At 31.3% G+C, this 19,103-nt stretch overlaps 2 protein-coding genes across 2 annotated transcripts; one reads left to right on the top strand and one right to left on the bottom strand.

Moving 5' to 3' along the window:
- Positions 1 to 803: 803 nt before the first annotated feature.
- On the bottom strand, positions 804 to 3,044 carry LOC148205446 (uncharacterized). Its single transcript, XM_088110925.1, has 4 exons — positions 2,252 to 3,044; positions 1,951 to 2,103; positions 1,446 to 1,574; positions 804 to 1,168 (listed from the first exon to the last, which is right to left on the bottom strand). Exons 1-4 carry the CDS (start codon positions 2,855 to 2,857, stop codon positions 1,064 to 1,066), a joined length of 993 nt encoding a protein of 330 aa, XP_087967051.1. The 5' UTR covers positions 2,858 to 3,044; the 3' UTR covers positions 804 to 1,063.
- Positions 3,045 to 14,658: 11,614 nt separating this feature from the next.
- On the top strand, positions 14,659 to 18,529 carry LOC148205445 (uncharacterized). The gene is made up of 8 exons (XM_088103242.1): positions 14,659 to 15,046; positions 15,141 to 15,162; positions 16,078 to 16,134; positions 16,234 to 16,315; positions 17,475 to 17,570; positions 17,708 to 17,832; positions 17,926 to 17,944; positions 18,028 to 18,529. The coding sequence occupies exons 1-8, from the start codon at positions 14,947 to 14,949 to the stop codon at positions 18,298 to 18,300; spliced, it is 774 nt and encodes a 257-aa protein (XP_087959368.1). The 5' UTR covers positions 14,659 to 14,946; the 3' UTR covers positions 18,301 to 18,529.
- The last annotated feature ends 574 nt before the right edge of the window (positions 18,530 to 19,103 follow it).

Raw genomic sequence — 19,103 nt, 5'->3', positions numbered from 1 at the left:
CGACAATTGACTTAAGTCAATTGGCTCAACTATGAACTCAAAATGACTTGACTTAATCTTTGGTCAAAGTCAAAGGTTGAGCTTAGACCAATAGTCAAGTAGAATGGATTTGAGCCCAAATTCAACCTAAGTTGAATGTTGAGTCTTGTGAGTTCGTGTTGATATGGTATAAATTGAAGGTTGAGTCAATTCGACATAAACTAAAGGTTAAGTCGATTTAGCATAAATCGAAAGTCGAGCTGAGTTGGCTTGAATCAAAGGTTGAATCGAGACAGTTTGGGTCAAAGATTGAGCCAAGTTAGTCTAGACCAAAAGTTGAGTTGAATTGGTCTCGATTGAAAGTTAAGCCGAGACAATCCTTATTGAAGATTGAGCCGACCTTTTTCCAAATGAATATCGAGTCAAACTGACCCCACTGAAGATAGAACGAAATTGACTTGACCGAAGATTAAGTAGAATCTCTCTAGCAAAAAGTTGAGACGAATCTTTTCGAATAAAAAGTGAACTAACTCAACTTAAGTTCAAATACATAGTTAAATTTAACTTAAAATGTAAATTGTTATAAAAAGAAAATCAAAATAATATATTATAATTATTTTATCCATACAAACTATTTAGATGATAAAAATAACTTAATTGTAAGTAAATCTAATTGTATATTTCAATAATCATAATATTAGACTATTTATTGGCTTAATGAATAAAAGCATTATCATTTTTATTTAAAATAGTTCATGCATGACTATGGAATAAGATTTGTTTTATATGTACACACTTACTCTAATCAATTGGTAAATCATAACTTGGAATAAAAAAATATATATAGTAGTGCAAGTGTGCAACTACAACTAAACTAACCAGCACCCTTGTCCAACAACCCAATTTCATGTTTGTCCTATGGAACATCTTAGATTCGATGAACACTGACTTATTCATAAATTTTATTTAATTAAATATAAAAAAGACCAAAAAAAAAAGTCATCTGCAATTAATAATATTACAACAAGCCTGAACTTTCCTAAAGGCTCTTCCATAAAAATATGCCTCTTCACTCTTCTATATCTCAAAAGCCACCATACTGAAACTGAGTTGCTCCATACCTTCCCAAATATTGTTCTGCTCCCACTGTTACATCGTCTTGTTCTTCATGCAATCGTAATTCTTCAATCTACTCCATAAAAACATGAATTATCAGCTTCATTTAAAGTACAACCAATAGTGTTTCGTAATGTCATTGTAATTAATACTAATATCTTAATTAACTAGATCCAGTTTCTACAAAAGAAAAGAAAATTAAGAGGTAGAATGAGTTTATTTTCTCATATAAATTGAAATTTAACTTATATATACGTAAATTTATGGAGAAGTTACATGATAATAAGGAAAATGTCACCATTTAAAGTTAAAAGTGGAGAAAACAACAAAAAATACTACAATATATTTACCCAGAAACCAACATCATCTTCGTCTCGTGTTGAACATGAAGCCTTGGGATTGTCGATGGCTTCGTCGTTGCGGGCGAATCTGCCACGTATGCGTGGTCGATTATCTGCTAGAGTCTTGCGGCATGCATACTGTCACCACAAAATAAAAACAAAAAACTGATGCATTAATTCAGACCTTTCCTTTTCTCCTTCTACTACTATCTTAATCAAGCATGTCTAATGGCAACAAAGCAGTATTACGCAGTCATTTCATGCGTTGTAGCATTGTCGAAACAGTTACAAACTTACTTTTGTCGTTTGCAGAAATCAAAATTTGTTTCTGTATTATGTTAAACATTTTATGAACTACAGTGGTATCAACAATATGCCTTATTCTCTCTGCAATTTCATTTCACAAACTTTTCACTAAAGAACAATGGTTTGTATAAAGCAAGTTGACATTATTTGTGTAAAATAACAAACACATCGTTAAAAAACAAAATGGTGTCTGTTACTGTTTCCCCACCTTAATTGTCTTGTTGAAATTCCTCTGGGTTCTCTTGGCTCTGTATTTCGAGATTCTTTCTTTCCTCTCTTCCGCACTGTAACGCCCTACTTTGAAGTTGGATTCCTCCAACAACGGTGCCTCCGTTGGAGACATGCGATTTTCCTTCATGTTCTGCAAATAAATAAAAAAACTCGAATCAAACCAACTTTAATGGAAAAAACGAAATAAATTTGATAAGAAGAAAGTAAAGGCAGCTATGTCATGGTTTTGTTAAGAATAGAATTTGTCAAAGAGAACAAAATCTTGGCGTTGTTTTTACCTGCAAATCTCCGGTGCTACAAACCCTTCTCATTTGTCCGGTGAAGAGAGTGTCTTCAGGGGAGCTCAAATCATGCCTTTGAAATTTGGGAGAGTCCACAAGAGTATCAGTGTAAGGTTGTGACAGAAAACCTGGTTTTGCTTCAAAGGAGTTGCTGCTGAAGCTTCTGTGCATGTACCTGGAAAAATTTTCAGCACCACTGTAACTGTGAGGAAGGAGTTGTTGAGCGTAGACACAGTCAACACCCAATTGGGCTTCCTCAGTCTTCACTTCAGAGGCATCAAAAGCTGAGAAAGTTGCAAACTCGTTCGCCAAGTTTTGGCCATTTGACAGCGGATGCACGCGGTTGGCATGGTAAAGGCTGAGACTTTCCAAGTGGGAACTTGGAGGGGAGAAAGAGAAAAAAGATGGGGAAAAGGGGTCGAGAGAAGGGAGAGAATTGGAATTGGAATTGGAATTGTCCTGAGCTACGTTAGAGGGAGAATTGGGGAAGAAAGGAAAAGAGTCAGAGAGAAAAGGAAGGTCTCCAACTCCATCAGAGGAGAGAAAGTCTGAGTTTGAATGTGTGTGGAAAGTGGTGTCGTAAGAGTAGAGATCAGAAGACATAGGAGCGAAATTTGTGGAAGAATTGAACCTATGAATCAACTCCAGAAACACAGAAAATGCTTAGCGAAACAACTTAAACAATAGTAATAACGAATTTAGTTTCTTCTTCTTCTCTTTCTCTTGTGCTGTTTTGTCTATGTATTTTTTTTGAGTGTGCACCTTTGAAAGATGAAATTGAAGGCACTGAACAACACGACAACCACATATTGGAGTTTCATAGCAGTGCATCCATATATTTATAGTAGGGAGAGAGTACATTTTTTTTTACTTTATTTTTATTATTAGGATTAGGATTATTATTACACTCAACAAAATTTTACATATTTTTATATCTATTATTTTATCTTTTAGTTGCTTTTTATTAAGATCAATTTCAAATGATGATATCATTTTAAGAAGGAACTTCAAATCTAACTCAATCTTATATAAGATAAAGTTTACATTCATTTATGTAAGTGTAGCAAAGACTTTCTATACCGATGAAAAAAAAATCTATATAAGTTATGGAACAGACATAAATACAATTGGCATAGAAAATTTTAACTTGTTGTGCTAATTATAGAACAACCGACATAAAAAATTTATACCAAATTCTCCATGAAACTCTAATTTCATCATTGCTTATTGCCTTCAAACACTCAATAATGATGCAAGATCTCAAACCTTCCATTAACTCCTTACTCCCTAATTCCTTCTTCGTTCAAAACTATTAAACTTCAATTAAGAGTTATATGTGGAAAGAATATGAAAAATAAATGAAGTGAGCAAAAACAATCATTGTAGTGAGGAGAGCAACAATATTACCAAAAAATAGCGAATGTGAGTACAACAAGAAAGAACTTCGACAATGCGGCAAGGATAGCAAAAAATGGAAGAATGACGGGAGCGAGAACGATGCAAATGAATGTGGCAACGAGGAGAACGAAAACAACAAAGAGAAAAGGGAGGAGAGAATGTTAGAGCAATGTGAATGCAAATGTAGAAAATAGGCTTTAACACGAGAGAGATTACTTGTAGTGTGGTGAAAAGGGGAGAAGTGCAAAGGAGGAGCAAATGGGAGAAAGTGAAATGAAATACCAAAAGAAAAAGATGAAGATTTAAAATATTATGTCATTTTATTACGCATGTATCACCGCTTCACTTTATGTCGGTTATAAGTATAATTGGTATATAAAGTTTTATACTTTATTACGAATTTATCACTACGTCAACTCTCTACATCCGTTCTAAATATAAATGACATAAAAATTCTTATCATATATACAAAATTGTCACCATGTCATTTACTATTGAAAATGGATTACAATTATAAAAAGTTATTTTTACACTAACGAAGATCTTCAATACATATAATCCAAATTAATAAAATTTAATTATATCTTAATTATTTTCAAATAGTTATTAGACCAAATTTTATGATGAATTCATAAAAGTTCTCATGTCTACATGTGAAATATTGTCATTAAATACTCTTAGACTAATTTAATATACTTTTTTTATCTAAACTTTACATCCTTTGTCCCTCTGAAAATGAATGAGCATGTGATGCTAAATACGAGTTTGCCTCCTATGGTTGAAGCTTAACAAACTCTACTTTTAACAAGAATCATCCTCTTGAAGAATTGTGATAGAGATTGCTTGAGGCTTAGTTTTATCGAGGAAAGCAAATCATTGCAAATTTCTAATCTTTTCCTTCCTTTTTTCTTGATAATATTTAGTATTTCTCTTTTGGCTTCAGGCTTAGTATTTACCCTTCCTTCGCTAACTAATGTACAACATTTTTATGGAAAACTTTTTAGTTCTCTTTTCTTTTTATATTCTCCAAAGTCTATTGGTTTTGGTTGAACCCTTTTAAATTCATCTGTTCACCACGAAATAACTAAGACGCGGAATACACGAACTTTATGTGGATGAAATATTTTCTTAAATTAAAATTATGTAAGATAAGTTTTTATGGGGAACTAATAATTTTTAATTAGTAGTTTAATTCAATAAAAATTTAATATAATTAAATTAGATGGGATTATTTAACGGGGTAATTTTCAAAAAATTATGTACTTATTAAAAATATCCAAAAAAATATTTTTATTTTTTATTAATTATGAAATAAAAATAGGGTTAGAAAGAAACGGACACACTCCAGTAAATAAACTAAAAACAGGGTGTTGTTTCCTCCACCACCACACCTTTCTCTCTCTACCTCTTCTTTACTATTTTGTCCCTCAGTAAAATTTTATTTTTAGGGTTATTATTTTTTAATTTTATCCATTCACAACCTATTTTACTGATAACCTATTCTAGTCTCGTACGAGTAAAATATTTTTCTTTCATTTTAACATTATATTTCTTCCTCTCTTTCTTTCGTCGTTGTGAGATACTACAAGTTGCAAAGGTTGGTGGTGATGGAAAGAATTATCAAGCAGTCTCCCTCTCGTGGTGTAGTGTCGCTCTCGTGGTGCAGTGCGTGGAGTGGTGCAGTGCGTGTCGTGCTTCCTCCAGGTGCGTATTCGAATAAACCTTGAAATAAAATCCTAAAATAAAAAACGTAACATTTAAACGGAGGTGACATCCTTCAACGGATGTCAACATCCATTTAAGGAAAAACGGATGTCGACATCCGTTTTACCTTAAATGGATGTTGACATCCGATGTCACCTTCGTTTAAAGGTTACGTTTTTTATTTTAGGGTTTGTTTTATTAGGGGACATCCGTTGAAATATGTCACCTCCGTTGATGTATACTTCCTCACGCTGGTTGATGCTCTGGACGCTCCTCGATGTTCCTCCACACCACGGCGGCGACGCTCCTTCACACCACGGCGGCAATGGAAGCTTTCAAACAAAAAAAAAACTGGAAAGAAAAAGGAATGGAAGTGCGGGAGGTGGAGAGGTGAATCGGAAATGGAAAAAGGAAAAAGAGTTCCGTGGGTGGGTGCTGGGAAAGTAAAATTACGGTTTCAAATTATTTAAAATAGGGTAAAAATAAAATCTTTTTAACTTAAGGATATAATTGTATTTAAAATAATGTGGGGAAGTGGAGGAAATATAGGGTGGTGGTGGAGGAAGCAACATCCCTAAAAACAAAATAGTATTGGTCCAATCCATGTTGTAAATGGATCAAGAAATATTGGTCCAATTTAGCAAATAAGTCACTTTTTTTTCATTAATTGTCTTAAAATCTAGTAGAAACATATGCATTTTTTTATAATAAATACAAAATAATAAAATTATAATTATAAATTAAATAAAAATAAATTTTATATGAAAATATAATTTTTATTTATTTTATATATAAGTTTTTAATTATAAATAGTTATTTTAGTTCAAAAAATAGTTAAATTAAAAAAATAGTTTCTTAAAAGATAAAATTGATAAGTTAGTTACTTTAATTTAAAAAGACGATTACTTATTAAAGGGTAAAATTGAAATATAAAATTATATTAATAACTAGTGTACATAAAATTTAAACGAACTCAACCCACGAAAGAATAATTAAATTAAGTCGGATTGACCGAATTTTAAGTTTAATGCAACTTACTTATATCTCTAATAATGAAAATTCATTATAACTTTTATTAATAAAATAATTAAGTGTCATTTTCTAAAGTAGTTAGCTCATTTTTAATCTTTCATATATTGTTTAAAAGTTTTTTTTCGTGAATCACACTAATTTTGATGGGATAAAGTAGATTGAAATAGGAGTGCATTGAATTCTTTTATTTTAGGCCACTTACGTCATAAAAATATAATATTGTTTTGTTCACTATATTATATAGTTTTTAGTTAATAAATTTAAGGGTTAAATATGTTTTTAGTCCCTGAAGTTTCACTGATTTTTGGTTTTAGTCCCTGCATGAAACATTGATGGCATTTAATTCTTATTGTTTTGAAACTGTTATAAATAGTCCCTAATTTTAAACGGCGTTAATTTTTGTTTCACGTGGCTAACGACCAATCCACGTTTCATGCCAGCTATGATTTATTATGTGCCATATTTTGTTTTCTTTTTATTCCAAATTTGCACAGAAGCCCTTAATTTCTTCTATGTTTGCACTTTGATTATTTTCTTTTCTTTTCTCTGTTTCTACTTTGTGCCTTCACCTGGAACCTTCCATTAGCCAGAACTGAATTGGTGGACACTGAAGGTAAACTTCTTGGAAGTTATGGCATATACGGTTTGAGGGCAGTTATAATATCTGGCAATGGGGGTGGAGTACAATATGCAGCAATCCGAAACTTGTCCTTTGCCCGTTGTCCAAAATCCCATTCCTTTTCTCTATTGGTTGAATTTTAAAAGCATAAAAATCCTCACCCCAGACAGAGCAATGTTTCCGTAGTAGCAAACAAAGGGTAAAGAAAAGAAAACTAGACCTACCAACCAACTTCATTTTGAGACAAAAGGTGGAAGGAATGGGAGGAGCATCTGGGAAGATGTCGGTGAGATGGGGAAGTCTGAAACGAGCCTCCCAATCTTGCTGGAACTTTGTTTTCCAATCGGGGTCGCTGAAATCAATGCCGGAAATGGTGCGACTCAGGCTGCTCACCTCCGCAAAGACGCCAACGCGACACTGTTGACTCTGGTTTTCTCTGTCAACGGTGGCGGCACAATTTGAAGGAGATGACGGTGACGCTTCTGCTCGGAGTTTGCAGGTGGTTGGTTAAGGTTTTTGTGGCGACATGGAGGCTAGGTGGCGGCGACCTTGCGTTGGAGGTTCGACAGCGATCTGCGTTTCCCCTTATGTGTTTCTGTACTGTCAGATGGCTGCCCCTTCTGAACCCTAATTGCAGTGTTAATGCTAAAATGTAAACATCGTAGAAATTAGGGACTTCATTGCAAATTTAGAATAAAAAAAAAAAAGAAAACGTGGAGAGAATAAAATCACACTTGGCATTAGACGTTAGCCACGTGAAACAAAAATTAACGCCGTTTAAAATTAGGGACTATTTATAACAGTTTCAAAACAATAAGGATTAAATGCCATCAATGTTTCATGCAGGGACTAAAACCAAAAATCAGTGAAACTTCAGGGACTAAAAACATATTTAACCCTAAATTTAAAAAGATTGACACTATTTAGTGAAAAAGGGGGAAGATACCTACACTCCGACGCAAGTTAGGCGTGTGATTTGAAGAGTCTCGGCTCTTGGTTAAATATTTAGTGAAGGATTATCACTATTAAATGTTTGGGTGAAGTCTGAGTTGAACGTAAGTGAAACGTATCTGGCTTTTAGCCTTGATCTTGTATCTATAAGTGCTTCATAGAAAAAATAATAACAAACTTACCGGAAGATTCAGTTGGTTATTGATAATCAGTTATCAATATCTTTAATCAAATATTTTTAATTATTTTATCGTCTGCTAGACTATTGGCCCAATAATATCTTAAGTGCTGGCCCAATTATGATCCAACACCATTTAACGCGGTTGACCTTAATTGATGTAGTAGATGATGACCTGATTGACCATTATTGTAGTATTGATCGAACGGTTAACAATTAATAACCTTCATATACACTATACCCTATACATGTTATAAAAAGAAATGCTCTAAATTATTAAGTATGTATTAACAATGAAGGGGCGCAGTAAATAGTTTATTCCAATAACCATCATCTTATAGTGATTTTCATTTTTTTAAAGAAAAAACAACTTGCAATAAAGGGTCATACTAAACCATAAAGGCCCAATTTGAGTATCAATAGCAGTTTAGCCCATATGTGTTTGAGGCCCAAATACAAAGTAGGCCCAGACCTCATTGCATCTTTCAAACACCGCATCATTTTTTATTCTTCTATGTACCTATTCAATTTCTGTACGCACTTCTAATGATTCTTCACCACAGCGAAATTTATTTTGGGATATTCTCTCTCTCTCTATATATATTTGTTGCTTCGGCATCCTTTAAGAGGATATTGATATCTTTTCATCTTAAATTAATAAAAATAATATATTAATAAAATCACATCATAGATATGTTAAAATATAAATTTAGTGCTGTGTGTTTAAAATTAAAAGAACACTATATTTTTAGTTTCTAAAATCAAGATGCTATATAAAAACATGGAAATTTAAAATAAAATGGACGACGAAACTAACTCTAAGAGTTTTTTCATTATTACAAATAATTAAAATACGAAGAAGATACGGAATAATAAATCATAGGCAACAAAAGTAAGGAGGCTAAGTTGCTTTACAGATGTATTTAATTTTTAACTTATATATTATTTTTAATTTTCATTTATTGAATATTATTATTGTTTATTTTCTATGAACATATTTTTTATTTTATTTTAGCTTTGATCGAAACTATATACTGATGTAATATTTTTTATATCATTAACATTATTGGTTAAATGATGTTAAATATAACAAAGTAATTGGAGTATTAAGAAGAAAAAAAGACAATTATAATAAATATAAAACGAAAACATTATATAAGGAAATTAACTATTTTTAATACATGCACATTCTTTCCTAAATAAAAAATGCTATAAGAAGACTCGTATTAAATAAAAATTAATTAATCAATCCAGCTTTATCTATTCTCATCACATTATACGTACATTAATTTTAATGTAGTATTATTTGATGGTTACCTATTTTTTTTCTTAAAAAAAAACTTAATTAAACATATACATAATTCAAAATATATTATATCACCAAAGAATAAATATCACTATTAAATAACATTTACTTAATATTTATTAGCCTTTAATTGAAAATTAATAATTTAAATCAATTTATTACAATCAACATCTTCTAGAAAACTCAAATGAAATGTCTCATCATTTGACTCGTTTAAATTATCATTGATAAAAATTGACCTCTAATTATTATGTCCGTATGATTATTTGCATTTATTATAAATAAATTAATGTAAAAGTTTCATGTTTGAAATTATACCATATTACGTATTATCATCTCATAATTAAGGGTGTGTTTTTTTGGGTGTATTTGGGAGAGATGATTTGAATGGATTTGAGTGGATTTGAGGGTAATTTTTTAGTTGTTTTTTTGAGTGGATTTGTGGTTAATTGAGAGTCGATTTGGAAGTAAAGTTTCTGAGAATTAGTGTAGGATTTGATTGATGTGATAGATTTTAAAAATTAGTTTAATTGATAGAAAATAAAGATGACCAAAATGCCCCTAGTTATAAAAGTATTATAAAATGTTATTTTGTAATGTTATATTTAATTGTAGAGATGTTTATAAAGAGAAAAAAATTATGAATAATTTATAAAATTAATGTTTAAAAATTATAAAAGTTATAATGTAGTAAAATGAATGTATTTTAAAATGTAGTATTAAATTGTAATATAATTTAGTAAAGCCACTGTGCAAGACAATACCCATCTGGAATAAGCTGTAACCGGTTACGTGAACCTGTAACCGAATACGCCATTAAGGCAAATTCTTCATGAAGTGTAACCCGTTACGCCTCCGTGTAACCGAATACATGTAGGGCATATCAGTCTTTCTGTGCCATTTCATCGCAAATCCGCGCACCTAATGCGAGATGACTTGAACAGTGTATTCTCGCAAATCAACGCTTTTACATCCGATCAAATCTTCGCAAATCGGCCCAAAAGAACAACGCTGTTCTTCTAAATCAATCCTCGCTAATGCACGTGAACAGAGAAATCAGTCCAAACGAACACAGAGGGAAACACAACTATCAAAAGTCACGATTATACTATGCATTTGCATATAACATACAGTATATATAAAAATAAAATTTTTATTCTTTTATAACCATTTTATATTATAACATATGTTAAGTGATTATATAAATATATTTTCATATATTTGTTAGTGACAGCATTGTCATAGTTTTATTAAATAAATAAAATAGATAGATATCTTAAAACGGAAAGGGCAATCAAAACTGGTCTTTCCAATTTTGGCGGCGTTCGTTACGTTGACAGCCTTTCCTTCATTCAAAGGTAGCGTTTTCGCCTTTTTGATTTCTTCATTGATTCAATTTAATTATTATATTAATAATTATTCTCTTAATTTAAAAAACATAATGACATAATTTTTTAAAAAATCTCAACTATGTTTTTCAATTTTAAAAAATTAAAATAATATTAACTTTTTACTTAGAAAATGACGTAACTAATTTTGTAACTTATTGTTATGTGTGTTAGTTATAAATTCTATTATATATAATTAAAATTATTAATATTTATTACTTAATAATTTAAATATTAATTGGATCGTGAAAATTTATTTATGTCTTTAAAGAATTTGAGACTTATCGAGGATTTATTAATGTAATGATCCAAATTATTTAATTTCACATTACCTTTTCATCTTGTTAATACGAGTTAAAGATCTTATGAAATCTATACAATTATATAAAGAAAATTCTCTCTTTTTATACACATTTTGTTTTCAATTTTATCCTTTAAATTTTTTTAAAATTAAAATAGTTATTTTACAAAATTTATATTTTAAATGATAGTTTTTTTTTTTAATTTAACCCTTTTTTGATTTGAATGTTTTAAATATCTATAATATAAAAAAATTGTCTACAAAAAATAAACATTACCCTACAATAAAATTGTCAACAAAATTCAAATTTACTTTTATAATTATGATAATAACAATTGTCTAAAAATGCGTGTAGCCTATGTTTTTCACTAATAATTATCATATTAATAAATTTATCACACACATATATATCAATAATATATTGTAAAAAACTTTATACTTTCGATAAATCTATTCTTATTTTATTATATAACTTAATTAAAATTTGTAAGTGTATTTGGAAACCGATTAAATCTAATAGAAAAGGAAAATATATTAAAAAAAATGGAATCAATAAAAAGTAGAACCTTAAATTCAATTTTTTTATCATCTTTTAAGAATTGAAAATGCTATGCACTTATTTATAGTCAAATTTGATCATGATTGCTCTTGGTTGGATTTAAACTTTGTGTGGCTTGATTTTGACTTGAAATGTTAATATTATTCCAATGGTTTGTAGGAGATAGGCACACGGGAAGAAACGTCCAAGTGCATGGAGATCTACCTCATCCTCTTATATTATTTGTAATAATATTATTTATTTATTTATGCGTTTTTAATAACATTGCTTTAGCTCTTATATTAGTTAATCTGATTTCATTTCATCTTTTCATTATACTAAGAGGAAGAAGACAAAGAATGAGATAAAAAAGAAAAAAAAAAGGAAGAAGAGGAAGAAAACTAAATTTTAAAATTATCAACATTCAAAATTTGTTGGTAATTACTAACTAATATTTAATTATGAAATTTTATTTGTGCATTTCAGGTCGTGATTAATTACAAACGAGTTTTGCAATTTGTTATTGATTGATATTTAGTTTTTCGTGATTTTTCAATAAACTTGGATTATCAATAAATGTTTGCTATACCTGACCTATTGTGTCTTGGTACAATTTTCTTATAACGTACTCGTTACAGACATGTTTTACTACATGTTATATTTTTAGCATAAATAATTATTTAATTACAAATAAAAAAAACACTTTTTCTAATAACAAATAAAAAAAAACAACATAAACCTCAACAAACCTATATTCTATGTTATCAATTATCTTATTCAAATTGTTATCAACCTCTAACTTAATCAATTTTACAAGTCTAATTTAAACTATTCTAAAACATACTAAAAAATATACATAGAACATAAACTATATAAATATATATAACATTAAACTAACTACGCAACTAAAAAATTATTCCGTTGAATATACATAAACATTAGCATATTTTAGATGTACAGTGTGTAAGGTCCTGGAAAACTGTATGGGCTATTGGGCCTTATTTTCTGAGGCAGCCAGGCCCAAAGGGCCAAAGGCACCATGAACTTAGAAGGGGTTCCTTCATTCTCCAATTCTGAACTCATTTTCCAGTTACTCTTTCTCTCTCTAAACTCAGTTCTTGCTCTGACTTCTCTTTACTTTTCCACCACTTTCCACCGTTGAAATTTCAAATATGTGGTGTGCTCTCGTTCACGGAGTTGAGAGTTTCCCTTTCATCCGATTGAAATTCTGATTTGGACAGGTAAGTCAATTCCTCCACTTTTCTTGAACCTAAGGCATGCAACTCTACTGGTTGTATGCAACTGGTGGTGCCCCATTTCGATTTTCTGTCTATTCTAGCTCTAAGAGCTGTTTTCATCACCATTTAGGTGGTTGTAGGGCACTGTTGGATTCTCACTGTGAGGGGCACGGTTAGGACACTCTAGTTTAATATACTGTTTGACTTCCAGGTAAGGGGAGCTAACTATGTTTCTGTATATTATTGGTATGACGTGTATGATGGATAAATTTTTGAAGTAAGTATGTCCTTATGCTTGAGTTGGATTCCTGTAACTTAAATTGAATGTGTTTGGATACTGAGTTGGATGAACTATAATGTGATGTGTTGTATGTTTTGTTGGGTGTATTGATTGACTGAATTAATTCACTCTTTGAAGTAGTTACACGTGTGGAGACTGTTAGAGGAAATTTTAGTGAGAAAATATATACTTGGGTTGTGTTTAGTGGAAGTATTAACCTGAGGGGGAAAAGGGAGAAAATGTATTTTATGATAGAAGTGGTTAGTGTTTTATGTGGATAAGGAGATGCAGTAGAGAGTAGGAAGTTTTGTGAAAATGGATTAAGAAAGAGAGAGTAGGGAGGGTCTCGGGTTAGAGAATATAGAAAGAAAAATGGGTTTCCTTTCTCCTACGCAGAGGTTACGTAAATTTAGGTGGGAAGATTGGGTGGTACAATTGTAGGGTGAAGTTGAACTAGAGGAAGAAAAATGAGTTACTGTGTTGCAGTAGAAGAAATAAAAATAGTTAAATTTGTCTCGAAACTTAAAAAAGAAGAAGAGAATACGAGTTATAAAAAAATAAAAAAAAATAAAAAGACAAACATTTATCCTCAATTTATATATTTTATATTCGTTATTACTTAAAAATCTATATGTAATAAAGAATCAGATTTTACACATAACTTATTCTTATTTATAACCTCACTTAACTAAAGGTACTTTTTAATTACTAAAATGAAGGAATATAAATGTAATAATAAAATTATATACAAGTATTTTTAATAGTACGTATTTTAAAATCGATATTATCAACATCAAAATTTCCATTATTTCTTCGAAGAAAGCATACACATTATAAAAGTTGAAAGTTACCTTTAATTTGTGTAATATAGTTTTCGTATGAGTCTAATATAGTTATATAATTTTTCAATGATTTTTGGCATTGTATTTTTCTAAATTATATTACATAGCAATGCACCAGTAAAAAGATCTAACCATACAATTCTATTATTGTATTTAATAAAAAAAAGGTTTTTAATCGCAGAATAAAAAAGGATGGAATAAACGAAAAGCGTATTTAATTGAATTAGATGATTGCACGATGTTCTCTCATATCATCTTTTCATTTATACAACACTTTAATAAATATACAATAAAAAACAATTGGTAAAACTCCTACTATTTGTAATAAGATAATAATATTAAATAACTAACACTTTTAAAGTATATTATTTCCAAATTATTATTTAATTGTTGAAGTGATGTATAATTATATATATGTGTGTGTGTTCTTTTTTTATACTGTTACATAAAGTATATTTTTATAATTATTTATTTATTTATTAATAATATAGAACCATTTTACTATATCAGAATAATTCTAAAAATCATAATAAGAATGATATAAATGTATAGAATAAGTTAGAAAGTAAAAGTAGAGAAGTAGGGTATAAGTAAAGGTTTTAAAATAGTATTAATTAGTGTCGTTTGGGGCATTTGTAGTTACAGTCTTAGTTGGCTTACGCGGGGTCACTACAGCTATGATGGAGGAATGAAGCAAAGAGTCCATAGACCAATAGAAGTTTAGTGAGCTGTTTCAAGCTTCAACGCCCCAGAACTACGCCGATCATCTTTTCTTATCCCTCTTACTTTTTATCTCTTTCATTTCCTTCTCAAACGCTACGAGATTTCGTCATCCCTGTTATATCTCGTGACGCATTTCCCCAAGTATCTGATCTAGGGTTTTTCACACTGTGCTCGAGAAGAAGAAAACAATCGTCATGGCGTCGCAGGAGCACATCGAGAAGATGCAGGCACGCCAGAATTTCCGGAATCTATGGCACACCGATCTCATGCGTACCATTCAGGCCGATACTCCTTGTAAGGAATTCCTCACTCTCTCTTTCTCTTTCACTTTTCCAATTTCGCTTTTAGTCTTTATACTCATGTCGTCTCAACTCTTGATTTTGCGCAGATTGTTGCTTCGCGCTGTGGTGGTATGTGATCTGGAACTTTCTTCTACCTAATCGATGTTTTTTTGTCAAATCTGGTTCTCTGGATCTATTGAGTGTTCTTTTTGCTTTATTTTTTCCTCGATTGGACTCGGAAACAAATCTTTCATTTTCAATTTCGCTGTTTATTGTATTCGACTTGTAGATCCAGGATTGACGTTGACTTGCATTGACCGACGAAGTATTTTAGATTCTGCTTAAAATAGTTTCCACGCTCTGTTCTAATTGATCGGTGTTATTATTTGTTTAACTGTGTACTTTTAAAGTTATGTGGATCTGATAAAGAAAACATGAAATGCACTCGTATTCTTGTTGAAGGGCATGGACATACTATGCGTATTCCGAGTGGTGTAAGATTTTCCTGAAGTGACAAAAGAGTTGGTGCACAAAAAATGACTGTAGGGAAGCGTGTTCTCATGTTCTATCTTTGGGTAAAATAGTATCTTGATGGTTGTAGGAATCTGACCTCTTTCAGTATCTTATACTGGGTGGAGGGGTTCTTATTTGCTAAACCTCCACAACAGAGGAAGGGTTGTATGAGAATTCAATGAATCTAACAGGTTATACAGAGTGATGGTATTGAATAAAGTATTACGGGAAATATTTCATACTGCGTCGATTGATAAATTCTGAGATCTTTATTTTGGCTGTGTATTATTGCACACTAGTTTTGTATCCCCAGGGAAACAAATGTTTCATACTGCGTCGGTTGATAAATATTGTGTATTATTGCACACTAGTTTCTGCAGATTTTTTGAGCCTATAAACTTCATGAATCTGTTTTATATCCACAACAATCCACTCTTAGTTGGATCACAATTTTAGCTGGTCTACATTTTAGGCATGAAGTGAATTTATATTCTGCAGTAATTAATCTAATTTTCTTTTGTCCCATCATAGCGCACCGTGTGTGTCTTATCTTCTTCGCAAACGAGCTCTTTATGATGACATGTCAAGGTAATTGATTGATACTATTTCTGTTTTTTCCAACATTCCAAAATAATTTTTTTATAGAGTCTGTTTTTGTGATATATCTGTCGAATTATTTTTTTCCAGATACACATGTTGTGCTGGTTACATGCCCTGCAGTGGTAGGTGTGGAGAAAGTAAATGTCCTGAATTTTGCCTTTGCACTGAGGTATAAAAATGTGAACCTATTTTTCCTTACTTTTATTTGTACCTGGTATTGTGTCGGCATTTCATCTCTCCCTATCAGTCTGTTTGGCTGTGATGCCTTAACCATTGCATGGAATTAGTCCAAGTTTATAACACATAATGGTATATCACATGTAGTAATTGTCGAAGACTTGAAATATGATTTAGGTATGGATTAGTGGAAAAATAAAACGCATAGCAGGATTTTTTTGGTTAGGCTAATAAATTGTTTCCAACTTTTGAGAGTAGCTTCGTTACTACTGTTATCTTGTTGAGTTTGAAATCATGAATGCGAGGTTTGATAAAAATGATTAACTCTTCATGATGAAGGGTAAAAAGGGTGGGTTAAACTGTTTAACCATCAAATGAAAATCTGTTGATCTCTCCTAGTTATGTAGTGAAGCTAGGCACTATGCAGATTTTAGATGCAGCTTTACTAGCAGTAAGGGTAGTTAAATATTGAGGTTGAATTGATCTATTTACTGTTCAGGATTTTTAATTTAAACTTTATAAATTTGAAGATCCATTGAAAAAAAAATTTAATTGGACCTTACTGTCTATTGGTCATTATCCAGTTAGAAAATTTTGAAACTCTGGGGAAACAGTTCCAGACTTATAACATTGCGAAAATTTAACCAAGATTTTAAAATAAGGACGCTCGAGGTTTTAAAGCTGGTTTTGAAAACGTTTATGATCAATGTCTTACACGGTTTTAGTAGCAATGTCCTTCAGAAAGGAAAATGTGGACCCAGTGGTGTGTCATTGTTAATGATGAACTGAAGCCTTTGTTATCGTCGAGAAGGACTTAGGAAGGGGTGGGAGTACTAAGTAAGCTCTTGATTCCAATTTTTAAGTTAAACGACAATTCATGTATTCGTTACTGTTTTTTTCATTGTAAGTTGTTGAGTTATTGTATAGTTGAAGAGATTGAAAATGTACCGAAACTAGATTTAGAGCAAAAACTAACTGCTTTATTTAAACATTGGGTGTTTGAAAATGGCGTTTTGAACAATTATAAATTGTTATTTGCAATTAAATAAATGTCACGCAGGATTAATTTGGAGCTTGAATTTTGGGTGTTGAATTGTGTGATTGTTACATATAGCAAGCTATATTTATTGATGTGTGTATCGTTGTTTCAGGTTTTCCTCTGCTTTGGAAACTCAGTTGCCTCAACTCGCTTTCTTTTGCAAGATGAATTTAACATTCAAACAACGCAATGTGATAATTGCATTATTGTACTCTCTCTCTCTCTCTCTCTCTCTCTCTCTCTCTCTCTCTCTCTCTCTCTGTTTTTCTCTGCATTCACGGCCAAATACTTGCAATTTTTTTTTTCAATGATATTCAGTTAATTACATGTAACTCTTCTTTTTAGGGTTTCATGTTTTGCCTTCAACAAATTGCATGTATATTCTCTATTGTTGCGATGATTGTTGGAAGCGAGGAAATTCAAGAGGCTTCTCAGTTGCTATCTTGTTTGGCTGACTTTGTGTACTGCACGTAAGGCTTCCTCTTCTCTCTAAAGTTTCAATTAATTGTGCACATTATATTGGAAGGAGTTTGTACTAAATTTATTCTTCTGTTTATTTGTAGGGTCTGTGCATGCATGCAGGTAAGTTTGTTAATTATATCTGACGTGGTTAATCACGATGTGGTACGCATGAAAATTGTCACTTGAGGAAATTTTGTTTGCAGACTCAGCACAAGATTGAAATGGACAAGCGTGATGGGAAATTTGGACCCCAACCAGTAATGTCAGTGCCCCCTGTTCAGCAGATGTCACGCATTGATCAGCAAGTTCCTCCTTCTGTTGGGTATGCACCACAACCAGCTTATGGACAGCCCTATGGTTATCCACCTGCCCCACCACCTTCTCAAGGATACCCAGCTCCTGGATACCCCCCGACTGGTTATCCCCCAGCTGCCTATCCTCCACCAGGGTACCCCCCATCTGGCTACCCTAAGTGATTACTTTACCTGCCATTGTATTCTCTACACCGCTAATTGATTGGTTCATAAAACAATCGAACATGTTTCTGGTGAAATGCAATAGTTCCATCTCATCTGTTAATTATTCTGCATTTCCCATTACAAGTTTTTTTGTGACTTCACACATTATAATTCCTGTCGTACTTCTATTTTGTATATTGTTCTCGTTGGTGTTCATAAATAGTTAACTTTCACTTGTTATGTGCAATATACCGGTATAATATGCACTTTTCCAAATATGTTTAGAAAACAACTCGTGATTAAATGTGTGATGGAAACTGGGCTATTTTAGCAGCATACATTGTTAGGGATGATGACACCAATCGGGTATGACTAGTGGATATCAGTATAAAAACATGTGATTTTTTTTTATAGCTGTAGGTACTTAAATGTCTGTAAATGTTTTTTATATTTTATTTAACTTTAAATAAAACTATTTAAAAGTATATTTAAATAAAAATTAATTTTAAAGTACACTGTAAATATAGTTGTATATTAAATATTAGTGTAAGTAAATTTAATTTTTAAAAGGAAATTTAATTGAGTAATATTAAAATACAATTTGAGATTAAATTTGTAAAAATAACTTTTATTTTTGGGATCAAGCAGAAAAAGGCTTTAGGGGTTGACGAAGATCGATATTATTAGTTTCACCTATTTATTATATATATATATATATATATATATTTTAAAGTCCGGTCTGCCTTGAAATTATGTGTAATGTTTTATAGATATATTTATAAACAATACTTTACTGGGTGTTGTTTATTACATAAATTGCT

This window comes from Vigna umbellata, chromosome 1 (assembly GCF_029865625.1).
Source record: "Vigna umbellata cultivar VRB3 chromosome 1, Vumbellata_1.0, whole genome shotgun sequence".
NCBI lineage: Eukaryota > Viridiplantae > Streptophyta > Magnoliopsida > Fabales > Fabaceae > Vigna > Vigna umbellata.
This window is presented reverse-complemented; position numbering and strand designations above follow the sequence as displayed.

Coding starts and splice junctions, on each gene's coding strand:
- LOC148205446 (XM_088110925.1), bottom strand. CDS start 2,857: ATGTCTTCTGATCTCTACTCTTACGACACCACTTTCCACACACATTCA. Junction 2,104..2,251: donor GTAGCACCGGAGATTTGCAG/GTAAAAACAACG, acceptor ATTTATTTGCAG/AACATGAAGGAAAATCGCAT. Junction 1,575..1,950: donor ATTTCAACAAGACAATTAAG/GTGGGGAAACAG, acceptor TTGTGGTGACAG/TATGCATGCCGCAAGACTCT.
- LOC148205445 (XM_088103242.1), top strand. CDS start 14,947: ATGGCGTCGCAGGAGCACATCGAGAAGATGCAGGCACGCCAGAATTTC. Junction 16,316..17,474: donor AATTTTGCCTTTGCACTGAG/GTATAAAAATGT, acceptor TCGTTGTTTCAG/GTTTTCCTCTGCTTTGGAAA. Junction 17,571..17,707: donor AATGTGATAATTGCATTATT/GTACTCTCTCTC, acceptor TCTTCTTTTTAG/GGTTTCATGTTTTGCCTTCA.